Source organism: Lissotriton vulgaris, chromosome 8 (genome assembly GCF_964263255.1).
Source record: "Lissotriton vulgaris chromosome 8, aLisVul1.2, whole genome shotgun sequence".
Taxonomy (NCBI): Eukaryota; Metazoa; Chordata; class Amphibia; order Caudata; family Salamandridae; genus Lissotriton; species Lissotriton vulgaris.
In genome coordinates, this window is record NC_141696.1 from 1,208,162,393 (window position 1) to 1,208,186,198 (window position 23,806).

Sequence of the window (23,806 nt, forward strand, 5' to 3'; positions counted from 1 at the left end):
ATTTGTTGCAAGGAGATTCGATGTATAATGTATTGCTGCTTCCAAACATGTAGAAGGATAGAGCGGTGTGAGGTTATGTCAGCGTGCTTAACATTTTAACAGTGGACACAGGAAACAGAGGTTTTTCATTGTACGGAGACCTGGCTTCAGACTGTGATCCCTCAGCGGATCAAAAAACAAAGTAAGATGGCAATGCTCCAGCAGATTTCAAAGCCCTAACTGACACCTAATCCAGACACTGTTCTCCACAGGAGAACAGCCTTTGAAGTTTAAGCTGATTGTCAGAGGGGCGTAACTTGCAAATGAGAATTACACAATTCTATAAGAACAACTCCTACTTCCCCCTACGTATTTGTAAAAGAACCAGAAAGCTAGTCACCCATGAGCATCCTAACAAAACACATTGAAGAGCTACTTAGGTTCTTCAAATCTAAAAATGCAAAATCTGTAACTTAATATCCAATATACCTGAAGAACCACTAGACCAATTCTTGTTGCCACCACTTCCTAACCCTGTGTGATATCTTTGGATACTGCTGAACTGATAAGCTTGGCCAACAAAGTAAATGCACTTAACTCCCCAATGCACCCCTTCGTAAACTCTTGGTTCAAACAATTCCGCCTTTCTCTTATTCTTCTATAAGAATGATAACTGTCTCCTTCTCTTCAGGAGCTCTGATACACACACATTAATCACCCCAAAATACAAGCAAAATAAAAACACAAACAGATCCTATGATTTTTTCCAACTCTACACCCAGCACATAGACTGGAGTAGAGTTTAATGGAGTAGAGTGTAGAATATAATAGACTGGAGTATCTGGAATGTAATGTCCTGTAGTGGAGTAGAGTGGCCTAGAGTGAAGTGGAGTAGAGTACAGTGGTGCAGAGAAGATTGGTGTTGAGTGCAGTGGCATTGAGTGTGATCGCATAGATTGATTTGGTTTATGGTTAGTGATGTAGAGTGGATTGGCATAGAGGGCAATGGTGTAGAGTGTGCTGACATAGAGTATAGTGGTTTAGAGTAGAGTGCAGGTGCATAGAGTAGAGTGGTGAAGAGTAGAGTAGAGTGGCGAAGCACAGATTGCAGTGGTGTAGAGTGGAGTGGCGTAGTGTGGAGTAGAATGGCATAGAAGTGCAGTGGTGCAGAGTAGATTATTTCAAAATAGACTGAAGGGGCATAGAGTTGAGTGGTGCAAGGTAGAGGATAGTGGCGTAGAGTGCAGTAATGAAGAGGGGCATAGAGAACAGTGATACTGAGTGCAGTGGTGCAGAGTCGATTAGAGTGGCTTAGTGTGGATTGGCATAGAGTGTAGTGATGTAGAGTGGCGTAGAGTGCACTACAGTGGCAATTATTTGATATAATTCGATGCACGTGCGGGGGCATATAGATATCGACGCCATACCATTTACGTGGCAGATGAAGATAAGAGGCTTTCACTGCCCCAGACTGCCCGCTTACTGAAGGAGCCAATATATGCCCCCGCACGTGCATCAAATTATAAAGAGCCGCACTCGAGACCGCGAAATTATCATACACAGATCGTGTGCTTCCTGTGTTTAGAAACTACTGTGTTTCGCAGAAACTGAGTTACTTTGAAACGGCATGAACAGTTTCTTGTCCGGAGCGAGGCTTTGCATTTACAGCCTAGCCATCTTAGAGTGTTTTTACAAATGAAGATAGGAGGTTTTTATTGTCCCAGATTGCACGCTTGCCGAAGGAGCCAATAAATGTCCTCCCGCATGTGTATCTATCTACATAGAGCCGCACTCGAAACTATAAAATTAACAAACGCAGACTGTGTGCTCTCTGTTTTCAGAAACGACCATGCTTCACAGTCATAATAAAGAGAGATATCACAACATAATAAGCAGCTATCGATTTCAACAACGGTATCACTGCCATCTAACCTTTTCACAAAAATATATCTGTTTGGCAATTAAGGTCCAGAACCGTGATGAGACCATCTATGTGCGTTGTTTATAAATTAAAAACATATTAAATTGTTTTGGTGGTACTTTCCTGACGAAGGCACTTCTAGTGCCGAAACGCGCGTCGAAGAAGCCATCTCCACCAATATTAAAATTGTTGATTAAAATGTGTATGAATTTTATGATATGTACCAGTGAAAGTAATTGATTAATGTTTTTAAACTAGAAATGTAACTCCTCAGGGACAGAGCCAGAACTGAGATCCTTATACTGGAGAAACATGTCCGTCCCACTAGCCTCTGGCTAGCACCAAAATGCAGGAACCCACCATTCAATCATTTAAAAGGCCAGGAACTGGGAGATACATTTTTTTTTTGCCCTCAAAGTTAGCACAATGGTCAAGATTATCAATCTCCAACTTTTCATACTTTATGAATTCCTTCCACTTTTCCAAATCAAGCACTGATTGGCGGTAACAAGAGCACTTGGCATACTTGGCCCAAGATTTACACTGATACACCCCCCCCCCCTACCTAAACAAACAAAGACTACAGAACCGGGCAGGTAGATAGTGCCTAAACATCCACAAGCGCAACAACATCGAGCCCACACTAGGAGCTTTCTCCGGCTTCTAATGGAAACCAGGCCCAAACTCAAGGTCCTCTCTGCAGCTCACAAGAGGTTTACTGGGGCAAGGACCCAGATTGCCTGAAGAATTGGCTCCACACTATGCCCCAGCACAAATTTCCATTCTTGACTCATCAACAATCCTTTAATAGGATGAAGCATGGAGGTAGGCCCCTTGGACAGACTGGGGAATGCCTTCAACCCTACATTGAGATTCAAAGCCAATCAGTTACGATTCATGAACTGTCTGAAGGCTGAACTTTCAACTCATGCTTTTTAATTGAACTTCTCACAGATCATGGGAAGTGATTGAGGAATACTGGAGAAATAGAGAGATAATAAGCACCTATGATTTGGTGTTAGCCTCTCTTGCCTCTCACCAAACTGTATATTGTCAGCTCCTCTGGCACTCTGAAGTAATCAACGGTAACGAGCAGCACTTTATGAAATGCATAAGTAAATAAATAAACTAAATCTAGCTCGTGAATGTAGAACTAAGCTGTTCTTGTGAGATAATTAAAATGGTAAAAACCCGACCTGATAATGACGCATCTCTCAGTCATAAGTAAGACATGAATAAAATAATGTTATATAAATTACAGCTTTGAAATTTGTATGTGCTGTTCTCTCAAACACCGAGGTCGGAACAACCTAACAATAAGCATATCCTGTTACCTTGACTAAATCATATGATGCTTGTTAGTACCATGCATAATGAGTCAACTGTGCAACTATTTCATAGAGTAAACAGTTACCTTTTAAAGCAAGAGATCAGAGTACATAAGCGGGAAAACTTGCTCTTGATTAGATTATAGATTCTTAGACCACTTCCAATGGGTTACTGATTTTAAGGTTACAATAAGGATATATTTTCAGGTGTGATCATTTCATATTAACCACGCCCATCTCTTTGTGGGGACCTGGCTGTTATGCCTTACACAGCAGGTGAAGTAGTCATCCCTGCCGCCACGAGACAGAGCGGCTGCCCGTCTTTTTGCATGAACCGACGTCTGCAATTAAACCTAATTTAATATTGCCCACGCCGACATGGTGGTGTGGACTCACGTGGTATATACACTGAGTCCACCATCGCAGTGGGGTGGTCTTGCATCCTGGAACACCCACCTTCTCCTATCAGTGCCTGACCAACCCGGACCCCTGGAAGATATTTTCTTGTTTAACTGATTCCTGAGACTGATTCTCATTCACGCACAGAATACCTGACCATCTCTGCTTCAATTTATATTCACCGGCCATCTTCGGGTCTCCGAATTCCTCATGCTCACAAAACTCGTCCTGATGAAGATCTCAAATCACTGAGATCGAAACGCCGTTGACTTTGTGCAAAATTCCTTTATTGTTAAAATTATCACCAGGAGTTTTTTGCTTATGTTATCAATGCAATGTATATATATTTTTAAATGTCACTTTCACTCCTCACACCACGCACTCTTTCACTTTTTTGTGAGCACGCAAACTATACTTCAAAAGCCTTTGATAAACTATTTACTAATAAATTATTTATTTTTGTAAATGTACCACCTGTGTCCCTTCGTACAATTTTAAACTGTTTACAGCTGCTCCCCTTTTGGCATTTATTCATTAATATGCCCTATGCCATAGGCTAAGTGATTTACACTCTATCAATATTTTTCCTTCTTTAGGACCAATTTGGGCTCTTATGAACCACTGTTATCTCCTAACACTATTAAACAGCAGGTGCAGCAGAGTTCTATGTCAGTTGTGTCAGTTTCCTTATTTTAATCAAAGGTCTACTTGAAATGTTGCAGTCAACTGGGTCTAAATTCGCAAACCTGGTCCTACACGGGGTTGTTGAATCCATGCAAGGACTTAGCTGCATGTGCTTGCATTTTGGTCTCTCTTTCAGAATGAACCACAGTACTTGCACTTCTAATGTGGTAAGAATAACACTGAGCAAACTTCTTTTCGATCATGGCTGCTGAGACTATGGACGTCAGGGAAAGAGGCTAGTAAGGTCAATCTTGTCACGATGCACCCTGAACTTATCGTCATAATGTATCAAATGACTGGCAAGGATTTTTTTCCAAATCTCATGATACGCATCTTGTATGTCTAATTTGAAAAGACATAGCAATAAGGAATGCTTGGCATACATTAAAAATGAATCCCTTTCTTCTAGGAGAGGAGTCTTCGGAGACTATGAAGTGTTTTTGTTATATTGTGTTAGAGTAACTCTGTACTGCTACCTGCTGCTTTCAATTCTTGCAAGCAGACCTCCATACAACAAGTGTTGGTAGAGGTTAGCAGGAAAAGTTTTAGAACCTAGAGCGTCTTTAAAAGGAGAACAAGATTGAGGTTGATGACTTCCAAGTGCATACTTTCCATAGCCATAGCACTGCAGACCTCAGAATGATTCCTGGAGAGAAAATGTTATTAAGCTGGATGGGAGTGGTCTTGCAATGCTGTTTGCGGTACAGCCCGCTGATAATGAATTTGCCCCTGCGGTAAATAAAAAGTGGATTGCACATACTAAAGAGGTGCTTTAGCAGGAGCTAACATAGATACAACACTCAATGCTATAATTCTTCCATGTCTGCAATGATATATGAATTTACAAAATACGTTTGTCAAACAAGCATGCACTAGACAGAGATAATTAAAAACACCCAGCAATCTGGGAAAAGAAAAAAACAGGAAGTGCAAGAACCCAGAACAATGAACACAGCACTCAGGTGTATCAGGCACCGAAATCTGGCCCCTGGAAAGCCATCACTTGGAAATCTCTGGCCTTATTTGCATTAAATGCCTGCAGAAATAAGGCTCTGAGAATTAGGCTTAGAGGGTGGCTCGACACTTCTTATGAGCAACAAGAACATCAAAATATGTAGCACTGAACAGTAGTGTGTGTAGTCATTAAAAAACTAGTCACAAATACTAGGTTGGAGGAAAAGTTCAGCTTGGTAAGATATGTGTAGTAGGCCCAGGGGTGTTGGACCAGGGCATGCAGGATCGTGAGCAGTTTCTTTTGCCTTATTGGTGCAACTGTACCACATTGCCTATTATTGGCCAGGTGCAGACACCATAACCACTATGCACACACTTTGGCAACATAGAGTGTCAGCTCACGCTCAAACCTTGTACGAATCTAAGGATTTGCGATTGTAAATCCACTTCCATGGAAGTCTTCACACATTTCTTGTTTAATGTCCTTTCTTCCATTACAGTAGGGCAGAGTTCATCAGCCCACTAAAAAGAAAAATCTCTGTTTTTGCAGAATAATGATGTAAAATCAAAGTAATTTCTATGGATATTATCAGTAAATACTATTTCTTATGTTAATAAATTGTGGATATTGCAAAATCCTAAATAGATGTTACAATCTCATGTGTCAACGAATCTACTCATAATGTATGAACACCTCACGTAAAAGATTAAATGAATAATGTAAATCAAGGCACGTAAATTCTTCTATATAACCAATTAATCTAGAAGACAGAGGACATTGTTGACATGTGACAACAACACATATTTGCCAGCAGGAATTATGGTTACTTCTTATAGATCAGTCAATGGAAAGCAGCAAGTATTTAAAAAATATAACACTTGATCTGTCAAGAGGCAATTCAGTATGGATATATATATGTCCATATCCACGGGAAAAAAATAAAGGTTAAAGTGAAATTATGGTTAGCTTTATTATATCTTAACATATGTTTAAACAAACTCAGAAATTCACACAAAAACGCAGTTAAAGCGTAGTTATATTTACAAATTTAAACCGAAAAAACAATGAAAGTCACAATTTATGTTAAAAGTACAATCCATAACTCACACAGCAGCCTTGTAAGCCATCACTCTCATAGCAAATGCCATGCACACGCAGTTCTGGGGTAAGTCACATAGTCTGGTCTATGACCAGACGCTTTTTAAAAATAGTTTTTAGGATCTACAGTTCCAAAATAGGAACTGGAACAAGGACAAACTTCAGGAGCTGATGCTGTGGTCCCATGTAAACTTCACTCTACTGTTTCTTGGAATGGAGACAGGGTTTCCAGAACTGGCAAGTGAAGCTTTAACAGGACTGTAACACCAACCCTTGAATCATGCCCTGGGTCCACGGATCATATTTCGGGACCGTGCATCCTGGGTGGGACTTCTCACTGGGACTCACTGATCTAGCTGCGGAATTCCCAAATCCGAAAAAAAATCTTTTATTTTTTTCAATTTTACATACAGGAGACACTTTGAGTCCCAGCAAGTGACTCTGGTAGTCAGTGTGTGTTCATCCAGCTCCCTTATGTGCCCTCACATTTTGTTGTTCAGGAGACAGTAAGTGAGTCCCCACATCCTGTAAACGTAACCACAACAGTTTTGCTGTTTCGAAGTTGAGGCCAGAAAATCAGAGCCTTTTAGATCCATTTTAGGATTCATGAATCTGAAAGGTAGACAATAGAAAATGTTACTTTCGCTAATCACATTTGAGTATTTATTTTTTATTTTTGGGTGCCGGGATATCTACAAATCTGAATCCGTGGATATTCTCTTATTACGGATCTCTGAAACTTACCCTCATTATACCCAACCCAAGCACCCTTTTAAACACTTAGGTCCTAATTACGACTATGGGAGTCTTGGCGTGGGGCCGCTACACCGTCGCCCCGCTCCAAAACCACCAAAGCCATACAGACACCTCCCGCCAGATTACAACTTTTTAGTCTCTGGCAGGCGGTTCTTTGATGGTCCCATGGCAGGTTCTACAAAAAAGGTACCGCAATGGGAGTGTCGGAGACAGTTCCTACACGACATGGACTGGTGCAGTCCATGCTGTGCTGTGGCAGGACCTGTGGTGCATGAACACAGGGGAGCAAAACATGTGCCCCTCTGCATGCACCTCATGGACCTGAGGCAACATTTCCTCTGCGCCACAGTTTTCATGGCAGGCTCACTGCCATGAAAACCGTGGCAGAGAGGATACTTGTAATATGTTTGGAGGTGCCACAGTGGCACTGCAAAGCATATTGCTGCCTCAAGACTGCTGCAACACCGCCAGGGATCTCTGATCGCTGGGGGTTGTGACAGTCCCATGGCAGTCTAACCGCCCAACTAGAAATTGGGCGGATGAACCGCCGGTGCGGCGGTGCCTGAACTGCCACCGTGGCTTTGGCAGCCCATCAGTCCGCCGTTGTCATAGACAGACAAATATATCTCTTTACTACGCATACCATACATCGCTTGCGATTACAACGCAGTCGTTACAACGACCACGTTGTTACATCGCGAACCATTACATTCCAAGTCGTTACAACGACTTGCTGTAGGGGGCACACTGGACTTAGGAATAGTATAATTTACTATTCCTACTCCATTTTGTGCAACAGCAGGGAAGGTGTTGGATTGTATATCCAACACCTTCTGCCCAGTACAGCAAGTTGTTGTAACCATTTGCGATGTAATGGTTTGTGATGTAACAACAAGGTCGATTTGTAATGGCATGCGATGTATTGCATGTGATGTAAACGCTGTTTCCCTAATCAGACATTAATTTCTTGAAAGATACTAGGTGGGTTTAAACCAAGCCAAGCTAAGGCACTTCCTTGAGTAAAGTTCCACCTCCATAACAAATGTATTTCAAAATCCTTTTGGCTAATTTTTCTGTGTCAGAGAGCAGAGAGTTCAATCGGAATTAACCATAACTTGCTCACCAACTGTAATGCTAGAGACCTCCCTTTTAAAGAAAAGAAACTAATACTATTACAAAGGCTGTAACTCAGTTTGCAAATGTGATTACATATTACATTACCCTTATCACTTTGGAGGATTATGTATGTAGTATTACTAATTGGTCTGATTAGGTGTTCTGTTTAATGACATTTTCCTTTAAGGTGCTGCTACTGATCGATTTAAGTATTGTGAAGTCATAAGCATTGCATTTGGTGTGAGCCAAAATTTTATTTTCTCAGATCCCAAAAAATCTTGAAAACTTGAGATTTCTGTCTATAAGAATTAAGGCAGGTGCGAGCATTGACTTCTGAATGAGTTTCTAAGTGCTAAAGTTTTGTATTTAGCCTGTCTCTTTTCTGCCTGTGGGATTTCATTGTCATTCACATGATGTCACCAAAGTCACCTAAATAATACCAGGCTCCAGGCTTCTATTTACAACATAAACATTGCTATCTTATGACATTTGCAAACAAATTCTAGTCAATACATAATGCATGTTGTCATAGATTTAGTGTATTTTTAGAAATGAAAGCCAAACGGCAGGTTCAATACAAACATTGCACATGCCTTGCTGTGGTATTTTATGAATACATTGCACTGCCCAATTTGATAGTCACAATTGTTCAACGTGCCACCCCTTCTGTTGACACTGCCGAAGGTATTTTTTGCCTTTTCCAAAAATAGCTTTCAAACAAAAGAATGCAAATATTTGATGGCGCCAGCATGCTGCCTTATCTCAACATGCCAGTGCATGATGCCAATCAACCTTAAGTATATGAGATCTTAATCACAGTAGAAAAGGCCACCTACCTGGGGTCTCAACTCGCCGGTAGTGGTATGGGTTTATGCACACTTCTTTCTGCTTTGACCCGAAGGGAAACTCGCAGCATTCGAGCGGCTTGAGTTCATGGTGGGACTGCAGGTCGGGCCACCGCCACACCCTGCAGTAGATGACATGAGGCAGGCCCTTGCGGTGCGACACCTGTAACCTTCCGTCCAAGGAGCGCGGGATTGTGACGCACTTGCTGGCCTGCCCGGGGCAGCTTAGGGCTCTCTCCAGTTCCTCCATGGAGCCCTTCTTTTTCTTCAGTTTCTTCACAAGGGAGTCCACCGCCTTCTCTGCCCATTTCTCCTCTTCATCTCCTTGCTTCCAGCCCAGTAGCCGCTTGACTGCTGGGCTGGTGAAGGAGAACAGAGAACTGATGGGGGTGCTGGAGTGCATAGGAAGGGACTGTGCTATGCAGTGTACTGTCCTGTTTATACCTCCACGGTGAACGTGTCACTAATTTGTCGCTGCTAAGAAGGAGAAGGCAGATCCCCAATGTACAATATTTCCTTTACAGTCCTCTGCGTAAAGCTTCATGAGAAATGGGGTTACTCCGCGACTCCTAATCTTCTTCTTCTTTTTCCAAAGTAACTTTTAGGACCCTCCAGAAGTTCAAGGAAATGCCAACTGGTCCTGGAAAATAAAATACGAACAGTTAGATACCAATGTCTACCTGAACATTTCAACCATGGGGCAAACGTAAAGTACTCCGATTACATGAATAGAATCTCTGAGAATGGACACAGAGTCCCTGTCACACTGCAGTTACCAAGCATGACAGAGTCCCTGTCACACTGCAATTCCCATGCATGTTCTGATGTGCAGAACACAAGAATGAAAGAATGTCCCATGGCATTTACGAAAGCAGACCTTTCAACTTCTCAATGGAAAAGGACACCATAGGTATTTAAAATGACCTGACAACTGTCTAATTGCTGGCTTGCTATATCCCTCTGCATTTCGAAAGCAGTTGATAAACTTGCAACTATAGCTAATTAAAATCCAGAAGCAAACATTATGTATGAAGGTTGAAGTGCAACCACTGAACCATAGAAAATGATTCATCGGTTTGTGGTACAGCAGAAAAGGCTACAATGCTGGAGCTCAGTAAAAAAGTAGGATGCAATCATGCTACTGGCACAACTAAACAATGATTTCTCTTGGATGCCTTTGATGATTGAGATGGTTTGGACACATCTGTCGATGCCTCCGCAAAGCTGCTTGTTGTACATTAGAATAAACAGACTCATACAACCACCACCAACACTAAAACATCTGCTGTGTGATCCCAGACATTATTTCATTACATTTTATATCTGAATGATGTCCATCTAAAAAGATAATAGTCATAATAACAATGTAATTTCTACAGCACATAGCTACCTCCTTAGAGATGTCCCAGCGCTCAGTGCCCATCTGACTTCATGCAGTTCTCAAAGCTCCCTAAATCCAGCTCTAAAAAGGAAAATGTTACTTATCAGTATGCATCTGTTCTTGGCATGTAGGGCTGCAGAGCCACACACTGTTGCATAGATCGCCATCTGGTGGTGGGCCCAGATGATTACACTTTGTTGTTGTCTTGGAAAAGTCTCTTGTCTGTTAGATGACTCCTCCTATAGATCGTAGTGCGCATGGTCATCAACTCCATCGTCAGATTGTTTTTCGCTATTGGGAAAATGATCGAGTTGTATGAGTACAGAAAAGGATATCCATGTCTTGTGTATCTAATTAAGATATTACTGGAACAGATATAGGTAGCCTGGGAGGCGGGTGGGCATGTGTGGCTCTGCAGCCCTATATGCAAAGAACAGATGCATACTGGTAAGTAGCATTTTCCGTTCGAGGCATATGGGCTGCAGACCACACACTGTTGCATTGATTGCATAGCAGTTTTTCTCCCTTAGCGGCGACCACCAGTATCTGTTGCAGTAGTTTGAAATATTGTCTTGAGTACAGCCTGGCCCACACTAGCTTGTTGTTTTGCCTGCACACCTACACAGTAGTGTTTTGTAAATGTGTGCGGTGTAGACCATGTAACTGCCTTACAAATATCATCTAGGGGTATATTTCCTAGTAATGCCATAGATTCCCCTAATTTACGGGTTGAATGAGCCCTAGATGGAATGGATAGAGTGTGTTTTTCTTTTAGGTAACAAATTTAAATGCATTTATCAATCCACCTTGCAATCCTAGATTTTTAAATGGGATTACCTCTATGTGGAGAAGAAAAAGACACAAACAATGGTTTTGTTTTACGAAATGATTTTGTCCTATCAATGTAGTAAAGGAGCGCTTTTACATCTAATGTATGTAGAGCTCTTTCCGCAACTGTTTGTGATTGAGAAAAGAATACTGGCAACTCAATAGATTGATTGAGGTGGAACAGTGAAATGACTTTTTGAAGGAATTTCGGGTTTGTTTTAAGATCCACTTTGTTGTGATGGGGTTGTATGAATGGTTCTTGAAATGTTAATGCCTGGATCTCACTTACTCTTCTGGGTGAGGTAATAGCAACTAAAAAAGCAACTTTCCATGTAAGGAAATGTAATTCACACTTATGTAATGGTACAAATGGAGGACCCATAAGTCTAGTGAGAACAATATTTAAATTCCATACTGGGGAGGGTAGTATCCTGGGAGGAATTATTCTTTTGAGTCCTTCCACAAATGCTTTGATGGCAGGTACTCTAAATAATGACAAATGTTGTCTGTTTTGAAGGCAAGCTGCTATAGCAGCCAGATGTAACCTGATTGAGGAGTACGCTAAATTACATCTTTGTAGATGGAGCAGGTAGCATATGATGTTTTGGATGGAAACATCTAATGGGTTAATGTTATTTGTATAATACACAACAAACCTTTTCCACTTGGCTGCATAGCAGGCTCTAGTAGTGGGGCATCTCGCTTCTTTTATGACATTCATGCAATCAGGCGGAAGATTGAGGTATCCAAATTCAAAGACCTCACGATCCAAATCGCTAGATTGAGCTGCATTGGGTCTGGATGCATTATCTCTCCATGGTTCTGTGTCAGTAGATGTGGAGAGAGTTTTAATTTTTGATGTGGTACTACTGAGAGCTCTAGTAGTGTGGTGTACCACGGTTGTCTTGCCCACGTTGGTGCTATGTGAATCAATGTGAGGGAATGTTGTTGTAGCTTGCGTACCACTAACGGAATTAGTGGGAGGGATGGGAAAGCGTACGCAAATTTGTTTGGCCATCTCATCCATACCGCATTGCCTTTGGACAATGGGGGTGGGTATCTGGCGACGAAGCTTGGGCATTTGGAGTTGCGGTGTGTGGTGAACAGGTCTATCTCTGGTTGGCCCCACTTGTGAAAGAAAGGTTGAAGCACTTGATGATGAAGTTCCCACTTGTGTATTTGTTGTCTGTGACGACTTTACAGATCCGCAACTTGATTGTGAACGCCTGGTAGAAGTTATGCTAACAGAAAGATTTTTTGAGGAATGGCCCACCTCCATATGCTCTGCGCCAGCCGGGAGAGCTGTAAGGAGTGTGTTCCTCCCTGTTTTTGGATGTAATACATGGCTGTCATATTGTCAGTACGGACTAGTACAGCCTTGCTTGATAGGTAATGTTGAAACGATTTTAGAGCTAGAAAAATTATTTATGTGGAGTAGCTTTTGTTGCAGTGTCCATGTACCCTATACTGTATGTTCTTCCAAATGCGCTCCGCATCCTATGAGAGATGTGTCTGTGGTTAGCACCACTTGTGGAACAGGCTCTATGAACAGCCGGCCCTTGGAAAGGTTTTTGGTTTTCCACCACTGCAGAGAGCGATGTGTCTGGTCGTCCACCACCACCACCAGATCTGTTATTTGTTGTTGAGCCTGATTCCACTGCCTTGCTAAGCACTCTTGTATGGGGCACATTTGTAGTCTTGCGTGTGGTACTATGTAAATGCAAGATGCCATCATTCCGATTAATTGCATGAACACTCGAGCTGGTAGTGAGTGTTGCGACTGAAATTTATATATAAGAGCTTACATACTTGTTGGATTGGGGGATGCAATTGCTTTGGAGGTATCTATTGTGGCACCTAGATACTGTTGAGACAGCGACGGTTGGAGATGTGACTTATTTTGATTTACTGTGAATCCTAGCTTGTGTAACAGGCATATGGTCTGATGTGTGTGCTGTACACATTGGTGGTATGACTTGGATTGTATTAACCCCTTAGGTGCTGCGCACGTTCAGCGGCCGACGGCACCACTACCTCCGTAGTGCTGCCGTCGGCCGTTGAACGTTCGAACCTCACCTGCGCAATGGAACGTCCATCACTGGAGCTGGACGTTCCATAGCAGCTATGAGGTTAACCAGTCATCTAGGTATGGGAAGACATGAATGTTTTCCCTTCTTAAGTGTGCTGCTACTACTGCTAGACACGAGGTGCTGTAGTTACTGCGAAAGGGAGTACTTTGAATTGATAATGTTGACCTTCTACTACGAATCGAAGGTACTTTCTGTGAGATTGATGGATAGAATGTGGAAGTAGGCGTCCTTGAGATCTAATGTGTAAGGAAGTCGCCTTGTTTTAACAGCGGCAGAACCTGATGTAATGTGACCATATGGAAGTGGTCGGACTGTATGTCCACCACCACCACCAGATCTGTTATTTGTTGTTGAGCCTGATTTCACTGCCTTGCTAAGCACTCTTGTATGGGGCGCATTTTTAGTCTTGCGTGTGGTACTATGTAAATGCAAGATGCCATCATTCCGATTAATTGCATGAACACTCGAGCTGGTAGTGAGTGTTGCGGCTGAAATTTTTATATAAGAGCTTGCATACTTGTTGGATTAGGGGATGCAATTGCTTTGGAGGTATCTATTGTGGCACCTAGATACTGTTGAGACAGCGACGGTTGGAGATGTGACTTATTTTGATTTACTGTGAATCCTAGCTTGTGTAACAGGCAGATGGTCTGATGCGTGTGCTGTACACATTGGTGGTATGACTTGGATTTTATTAACCAGTCATGTAGGTATGGGAAGACATGAATGTTTTCCACTCTTAAGTGTGCTGCTACTACTGCTAGTTCTTTGAATTGATAATGTTGACCTTCTACTACGAATCGAAGGTACTTTCTGTGAGATTGATGGATAGGAATGTGGAAGTAGGCGTCCTTGAGATCTAATGTGGCAAGGAAGTCGCCTTGTTTTAACAGCGGCAGAACCTGCTGTAATGTGACCATATGGAAGTGGTCGGACTGTATGTAAAGGTTTAGAGACCATAGATCTAGTATAGGTCTGAGGGAACCATCCTTTTTGGGTATGAGAAAGTATAGGGAGTAAACTCCTGTGTTTTGATGGTGTTTTGGGACTGGTGCTATTGTATTCTTTTGCAGTAAAGATGCAACCTCTTGTTTTAGGAGTGTGTAATGCTCCTGTGACATGGGACGTTGTCTGGGTGGTATTGTTGGAGGAGTGGAAGTGAGCTCCAGGCAATAACCTGACTGAGCTATTTGTCTTACCCACCTGTCTGTGGTAATGGAGTTCCAGACAGGTAGGAACTGTTGTAATCTCCCCCCAATAGGAGTGGCATCTAGGGGGATGGGAGGGAAGTCACTGTTTGGGGGTAGAGGCATTGTGGTTGTTGTTGCCTCTGCCTCTACCCTTATTGTTGTTACCGCTATATCCTCCTCTGTAATACCCTCTACTGGGCGAGGTTTGGGTGGGCACTTTATAAGAAGAGGAGGTGTTGTCAGTTTGGAAACCTTTAGAGGCGCCCCTGTAAGAGGAGCGATGAAAGGACGCTCAATGGGTCTGTGTTTGTAAGGCTTCCATGGATTTTGCTGTATCAGTATCTTTTTTCATTTTCTCTAGTGCATTATCAACCGTTGGACCAAAGAGATGTTGCTGGACAAAGGGATGATTTAGGATACTGGCTTGTACTTCTGGCTTGCACCCAGAGATGCGTAACCAAGCATGTCTTTGCAACAGTACTCCTGTATTTATTGCTCTAGAGGCTGTGTCAGCAGAATCTAATACACAGTGGATTGAGGCATTGGTAATTACCTTGCCTTCTTGTATTAAGTCAGAAGCCCTAGCTTTATATTGTTCTGGTAAGTGTTGCATGAGTGTTTCTAGTTCATCATAATGAGCTTGATAATATCTTGCTAACAAAGCTTGAGTGTCAGCAATTCTCCAGACAATGGCTGCTTGTTAGATGGTGCATTTTCCTGAAGCATCTAAAAGCTTGGACTCCTTATCAGGGGTGGAGCATCCCCTGTTGTCTGCGAGTTAGCTCTTTTCCTCGCATTTGAGACTACTAACGAGTCCAATGGCAGCTGACCTTTGATGTATGCTGGGTCAGTTGGAGCCGCTTTATACTTTTTTTCTAGTCTTCGGTTAATTACCCTGGCTTTGACGGGGTCTTTGAATACCTCTGGCGCATGTTTTACCACCCCATTAAGTATTGGTAATGTGGTTGTGGTTTTATGTGACGACAGTAGTGTATCCATAAGGAAGTCCTCTTCCACTGGATCTGTATGTAAGTCCACTCCATGAAAAGTGGCTGCTCTATGAATGAGCTGTGTAAACCCAATAGTGTCATCTGTGGGAGATGGTCTAGAAGGGTATGCTTCATCTTGTGGCAGATCTGGTGGATCTGGCGCATTATAATCTTCCCAGGGATCATTTAATGGCCCAGGAATATTATCTGGGTCATCTGTGCCATCTATGTGTTGCTCACTTTCTACCCCATGTGAATAATTGTCTTTATCATCATCATCCTGTGGTATAGGGCTATGTGTGATGGATGGTGAGTGTGCAGGAGAAATATCTATTGGTATCTCTAGCAATGGTGAAGGAATTCTTATGGGGACGTTTGAGCATGCTTTTTAAGAGGAACTGGAGGTGGTTTGGGAGAGTCCATTTTCCTCTTTTCAGGCACTGTAATTACATGTCCAGTCTTTGGATTAATACAAAGAGTCTTCTGTTTTGGATCTGGGTACAAAAGCTCTTCTGGGGAAATATCCTTTTTCTGTGTCGATTTATCTTGCTTGGGACCTAAATACTTAGAAGGTTTTACAGTGTCTATTGTCTTTGGAACGGGTCTTGGCTTTGGTTCCGAAGACTTAGGGACCCTTTAGGATCACGCCGCATGGCGGTGGCGATCCACCTGTGATCCGACCCTGCCACCCATTTCCCCCACGATATTACTATGGCGAGGGGACCGCGGCGGACAGAAAGACCGTCCGCCGCTTTTCCGCCCGGTCAACAAGTTGGCCAGGCAGAAAAGGGTATAATATGGTGGTGGTGTCTGTTAGACAGCGCCAGCCATATTAACATGGGTGCAGAAAGATGCCTTTCCGCGGTGGTGTTGCCGCCATGGAAAGGCATGTGGGAATTGACCGCGGGGCCTGTTGCGGGCCCCCAGGTACTCGGGGGTGGGGGGTGTACATGGGGGGTACCTATGGTACCCCCCAGCAGTTCCATGCACAACATGGCAGGCACCGCGCGGTGGCTGCCATGCTGTGCATGGAAGTGCACAACATGCCTTCCTGGCATTGTGCGGGCGGTGCTGAGTGCACCGCCCGCCACAATGCCAAGAATGCAGGATGTCGTCCTGCTGTTGTTCTTCGGACTCTATCTCGATCGGAGCCTCGTCTATGATGAGGTCTATGACGGCCCCGATGAACACTGGAATCGAGAAGCACAAGCCTTTCTTCGACGCAGGTAACTGGAATTACTGTGAAAGATGATACCGATGGTATGATGTAGGACTGGAAGTCGAAAAGAGATCGGTAACAGGACTGAACGATTAACACATCCGAGCCAGATGACGGAAAAAACAATCTAACGATGGAGTCGATGCCCATGCGCACTACAATCTATAGGAGGAGTCATCCAACAGACAAAAGACTCTTCCAAGACAAAAACAAAGTGTAATCATACAGGCCCACCACCAGATAGCGATCTATGCAACAGTGTGTGGTCTGCAGCCTATATGCCTCCAACAGTGGTTTAACATTGTTTCCTAGACGTTTCTTCTGACAGAGCCTCCTGAACTGCTACAGAGTATTCCACAATTTGGGTGCAAGGTAGCCAAATGCCTTCCCGCCCATGTGTACTTTCCTAAATCAAGGATTATAGCCTGCATCTCCCTTGCTGATCTGAGGTTCCTCGGGTGTACAAATGGTCTAAGAAATGGTTGCAAGTAGTGTGGCCCTTTGTTAATCATAGCATTATAGCAAAAGGATAAAGCTTTAAAAGCAGCTTTTGTCTCAAAGGGAGCCAATGAAGCTGCCTGAGCGCAGCATCCATGGGCGCACATCTAGGAAGATTCAAAATAAGCCTACTGCCACATTCTGTGCTCTTTGCAATCTATAGAATCTGTCTTGTGAAACTGCGAGGTATAAAGCATTACAGTAATCCAGTCTTGACTCTATCAGGTCTGAACCAATCCCTGCCTGGAGTTTGGCAGCAGGAAGCCAAATATTTTTTTCTGAATTTTCAGTAGTCTGAAACATTTTCCTGTCACCACTGAGATTTGGTTGTCAAAGAATAATTTGTCATCCACCCAAATGCTGAGATTCCTGACCTTAAGTTTGGCTTCCACTATAGGACCCAACTCCTTGGGCCACCAAGCAGTTGACCAGATTTTCGCCAGGTTACCCAAGGTCAGAAACTTCGTCTTTCCCGCATTAAGTTTAAGGCAATTTGAGTCCATCCAAATGGCCACTTATGCAAGGCAGAGGCTTAAGGATGCGGCCATCTGAGTAGCATTTTTGACAGCGTGATTATGAGTTGTGTAAAATTGATCATCAGCATATGACACATTTGAGATCCTACAGCTCTCAATTACCTCTTTCAACTGGCCCACTTAAACGTTGAGCAAGATTGAACTCAAAGAGGAGCCATGTGGCACCCCTTGTTTAACGGGAGCACCCTTGACTGATGGGGCTTCTGGGCCATATAAAAGGTGTACCCTTACACAAAAGAAGCAACCCATAGCAGAGCTTTATGTTCTACCTCACATTTCCAGAGTCTCTCTAACAAGATGTTCTGGCACACAGTATCGAACGCAGCACTGAGATCCAACAACAGCAGTACCGCAGATTTGCCAGCATCCAAGATTTGATGAACTGACTGCGCTGCAGCAGTAGCACTGACTCAGTGCTATATGAAAGATGGAACCAAGATTGGGTTTTATGTAGCAGGTCATGGATCTCTATAAAAGCCGAGAGCTCTTAATTGATGTCTTTCTCCGCAGTTTCGGAAAACAATGAGAGAAGTGAAACTGGGGGATCATTTTCAGGCTCAGTGGGGTCCGGTAATGGCTTTTTTAGAAGTGGAACCAAAACTGTGTGCTTCCATCTCCCAGGTACCTGGCCAGAATCTAAGGAGCTGTCAATTAATTTGCCTACACCGGGGTGGATCACCTCCAAGCATCGTTCCAAAATAGTGGAGAGGCTGGATCTAATGGCGAGCCTGATTTTACTGACTCATATAAAGCCGTTAGTTCTACCGCATCAATGGGCCTGAAACTAAGCTGCCTAGTGCTGTCCTCAGACCACTCGAACCAAACGTTCAAACAGGAAGAAACTCTGTCTTCAACAGGAAGGGAGTCATACATTTCGGATACCTTTTCCAAGAAAAAAAAGCGTCAACATTTTTAATTTTTCCTCAGTCAGAATGGTTGAAACTGAGACTGCGTTTAGTGATGAAAGAGACTTTACCTCCATGAATAGGTTGCAGGAGTCATTTTTGTCCAATTGCATTTTGTTGGTATAAAATTCCCAACAAGCCTTTTTCAATCCACCATGATAGCTTTTAATTGCTGTCTTATGGTCCCTTTTACAAGAAGGATCATAATCTCTGCGCCAAAGACCCTCTAGCCATTTACACTTTTTGTTAAAGCTAGTAATTCCTCATTAAACCACACAGCAGAAGGCTGTTTTCTATGAAAGTCCCTACTTCCACAGGTAACAATCTGATCCAATGCTCCATTGATCCCGTTCTCTACTTGTGCATCGGTACAGTTATCCAATCTAGGCCGGTAAGGAGCCAGAGCCCCACAGAATGCTGGATGGGTAATTTTAGCCTGCCCCCTTGACGTTTTCAGGGGCATATTCATATGGGACCAGAAACGGGATGGCAAGGTGGTTAGACTATAACAGTGGTATGTGCTGCTTCACCAATACATCCAAAGTGTGCGCCAGACCATGTTTAGGTGACATTACATGTTGAACAAGAGGCAGGCCTTCCAAGTCTGCTGCCACCGTCATGGCTGTAGTACAAAACATATCCTCAAAGTGTAAATTCAGATCTACAACCACTGTAAAGTTAGAGTATCACAGTGCCATCTGGAAGGATTACTATACAACACAGAACATCTAGCCTACTGTTATTGCACAGCTACTTTTTTGTGACTTCTCTGCCTAGAGTTTAAGATGTGCGGGTACTTAGTAACATATAAATATGTACACCTTTGGCTCACAGTTCTCTTGCACATCTCACAACACTCTTTCCTGGTCTTATCTTCAGACAGTATCAAATGTCAAATTGTACCATGGCATATGTCAAACAGTGCCTATTTATAAAATATTCATTTTGTTCCATGAAAACACTTCGAAATGGGCAGATAAGGATCCTTGCTTATCCAGACCGAACATTTTTTCAGCCTACCCTTGACATAAACACTCAAGGATACCAAACCCCTCCTCTTCGCATCACTCAATTAAATTCTGGGTCTGTAAAAAACACAACAACATTATATTTCTCCCGATATGTTGTGCTGTGATTTTCTGCTGTTGCTTTACTGTTGTCACTTATTGTCACTGTTTTGATACATTTTAAGAATGTGAGTACTGATGAAGATTATGCTCAATAATTCAGAGGAATGAAACAGTCTTAAATTACACCTTCTGAAAGTTCCTTGGTGAGTGGTAAATGAAAATGAGTTGGACACCCACAATACTGTAACTCTGTGGATATTCACAGACATTTTTGTGATATTTCTCTGCACCTCTATATATATATACACACTTAAAAGAACTATGTATAAATGCCATAGAAAGTATGGGCAAGGGCATGATAATCCCCATTTTCAAAGTAGATGCACGAAAAAGTAAGTTCACATAAAAAAAAATGTTTACATTGGTGAAAAATTACTAATCTTACAACCCTTGACATACAACTTTTCCACATTGTTGAAATTACGTACACATAGGGAAAGGAGGCTTGTCCAGCACTGATGGCTCTCGCAGGGCAGCACATTTAACCTATGCTCTACCAGTTCGGTTCAAGCAGAGTGCAACAAGTCACAGCTGGCCAGTAGGTTCTGTCATGGCAAAGCCTGACCTCAGTGGGCAAAAGGGGAGCTGGCAAAGACATGGTTAATTTCTCCATAGACGCATTCAGCCACCTTTGTCCGTTTGAGATGGAGTGTGGAGAGGAGGGGTTGATTGGTGTCTGTCATTCCGTTTTTTCACGGATGAAAGCTGCAAGTACACTTTACAATCATTAGACATAGTGACACATGAAAATGAAATAAGTGTAATAGAGGCAACATAAAAGTGTGCTTTAAAATAAGCTGTGTTATTATCACCTTGGATCGCATTAATGAAAGATCGGTTCCATAAAATATGATGAAAAAAACATGCATACAAGGTAATACTAATACATATGAAGGAGTTGCATTAATAAGAGTTGCTTATGAAAATATTGATTATTAACGTTTATTGGTGGATTTATGCTATTAATGAAATGGCCTAGTGTTTCTAATGCTTTCTGTTGAGAATGCAACATTACATGTTCTACTGATGGTATCTCTGGAGTAGACTTTGTGCGGAAATATAGGCTTAAATTGAGACTTTGATGAGCTCAAGATGAAATGTGATTGTTTTACTGAAGTTTATTTGTGAGAAAGAGCCCTAATATAGTCATTTATCTGCAAACCAATTGACTGTATGTTGATTCATTAGCTTCCCTTGCATTGAAGAGCGTTTCTTATAGAGCTCCGAATCCTGTAGGTAATAAGGAGCCGCCAAGCCTAGTCCTACGTACCAAGGCACACTGCATATACAAGCACGCCAAGCTCTTTCAAAAAGTGTTAAATGTACATACATGCACGATGCAAGATGTGATCCCAAGCTCGCTGTTGCACCTGTTCAAACTGTTGAGAGCCACCACTAGTGTGGAGAAAATACATGCGAATGTCACTCATTAATGTGTGTAAATTGTGGAAGGAACAGGCAACACCGTACACATGCCTACTACACATCTGTAAATGTAAGATGTTTGTGAATTAGCACAATGTGGCATAGAAGCGGAAGGGTGTGCACAAACAAGTGGCATCATGCACAGCAGGATGTGAATGACCGGAATCCCCCTTTAACGTCATGGAGGCAGCTCGGTGGGTGTTTAGGTGAGAGTGCAAATAAAGAAAACAGTGATATTAGACTGCTATCATGGGCAACTGTTAAATGCAGTGTACCCCATGGGCGTGGCATAGGGGAGACTGCCTTGCGCTCGGGTTCCACTGGCACTGCCTATTCTAACCCCTCTTTGGGGTCATCATAAAAGGTGCGGGAACATAAAGTTAACATCGCCCTAAGAGATCTGTTGTATTTCTGCATTTCCCACTTCCTGCGTTTTCATTTGCTCCCACCAATCTGGAGATGGATACGCTGTGACGCATCAGAGTGACGTCACTGGCGATCGATGCCACTTCCACTGCAGCTGCATCTTAGTAACTCAGAGCCAAGGATGGATACTACAAACCTTTCAAACAAAGAAAATAAAAAGAACCACTAAGCAAACTAAGTGTGCACGGTATCCTTGGCTCTAACCAGCCTGAAATATTTCACCAGGCTAAAAATGTAAACATCAAATACAAAGAGTAACATCTAGGGCAACGTAAGCTAGCTCCATTAGCTGCCTGGCTACAATGGCTATTTTCTTGTCAATGTTCCATGCCCTTAATCTTATTTGTTTAAACAATCTGTTCTAATTACAAGAATCATTTGAACAAAGTGGGCGTGGCCGCCAGGCGGCTCCAGCAGAACTAACCCCGTGACGGCAGCCTCGGCGCTGGTTTCTAAGCCTTTGTGTACAAACCCGCCCTCACACAGCAACAGTATCATCACCAAATATATTTAAGGAGAACACTCCGTCATTCCCTGTCACTAGCAGGCACGTTTTGTTTGTATCGTCGACCTCCGTCTGGCTTTATGTGAAATACACAGTTACATTTCGGGCTTGTATGTTTAAAAACAATGTGGTCGGTTTAATATAATAGGCATTTACACCCACCCACCACAGGCCACCGGTCAGGTGACCCTGCAAATAAAAAGGGCCGGGCGCATGTGTCCTGGGCCAGTTACAGTACCCTACTGTTTGTGTCAGTCCTTTAACATCATATGATTAGGGCCCGACACTACACACAGTACAGAAAATGCAGTAGTGCAAGGTCAGCTGAAGGACAACCATACGTTGGTCTTTTGGCTATATTGATGCTTAATTCAACATCGTATGTCCTTGCTGCTTCATAATAATTTATATCTGAAAAGCACGAATATATCACCCCTAAGGCGCTGGGGAGATTAGGTGAGCTATTGCCCTCAGTCACATTATGCCGATCAAACCGGGAGCCCGGCGTTCCGGGATCAGCCGCTCTGCCAAGCCACGTCTTCCCTGGACCGGAAACAAGCTTCCGAGGACCGGTTTCTGGCATTCCAGCCGTCTTCAGCCCGGCTTGCTTGAATCCAGTGGCAAAGTGAGCAAGGGACTCACGTCTGAGCATACCCAGCCCAGAAACCGGTCCTCGGAAGCTTGTTTCCGGACCAGGGAAGACATGGCTTGGCAGTTCGGGCTGGACTGTTCCCATGAGGCACAGGGTCAGACTGATTTGCATATAGCCATGTCTGAACTGGGGTGGCAGAGTGGGCTAAAGAACAGTGATGGATTAAACCCAGATCTTTTGACTGGGTGTGAGTGTTCGATTGATTCAGATGCTCCGTCCATCACCACCCCCTTTTGTACCGCTTTTGGCCGCCATAAGTGTGGCAGGGTGTGCTCAGACGTGAGTCCCTTGCTCACTTTGCTACTGGATTCAAGCAAGCCGGGCTGAAGACGGCTGGAATGCCAGAAACCGGTCCTCGGAAGCTTGTTTCCGATCCAGGGAAGACATGGCTTGGCAGTTCGGGCTGGACTGTTCCCATGAGGTACAGGGTCAGACTGATTTGCATTTAGCCATGTCTGAACTGGGGTGGCAGAGTGGGCTAAAGAACGGTGATGGATTAAACCCAGATCTTTTGACTGGGTGTGAGTGTTTGATTGATTCAGATGCTCCGTCCATCACCACCCCCTTTTGTACGTCCATCACCACCCCCTTTTGTACGTATGAAATAAATATGCAAAAGAATGAAGGGAAAGAGAAGTAAAGTTAAAATTCTGATTTATTCAAATTAAAGACAATCAATACAACCATAAAGAAACCAGGAGTGAGGAAGGAGTTAATTTTGCTGTTAGAGATCTATTATTGTATTTTAAGAGGCTTCTTCTAGCCATCAATGGTTCCTGCCACTTTCAGTAAAAGGGCAGAAAACCCTCACCCACCGAACATGGTATACTTCATCACTGGATCGCGCCTCTTTCACACCTAAGTTTAGGTTCCCAAAGGGCTTCGTAGAGAAACTTTTTGCATGGCCGGATTGGGGAACCATAAGCAGCCCACGTGAACAGGCTCAAACCA

At 43.1% G+C, this 23,806-nt stretch overlaps 1 protein-coding gene across 3 annotated transcripts in view; it reads right to left on the reverse strand.

Moving 5' to 3' along the window:
* The window catches only part of SMAD9 (SMAD family member 9), a 177,109-nt gene that overhangs the window by 111,751 nt on the left and 41,552 nt on the right, over positions 1-23,806 (reverse strand). For all 3 annotated transcript variants that reach the window (XM_086935088.1, XM_086935087.1, XM_086935086.1), the window contains exon 2: positions 9,073-9,721. In XM_086935088.1, coding sequence (XP_086791214.1) covers positions 9,073-9,484 — 412 coding nt within the window. In that variant the 5' untranslated portion in view covers positions 9,485-9,721. The remainder of the gene's footprint in view (positions 1-9,072; positions 9,722-23,806) is intronic.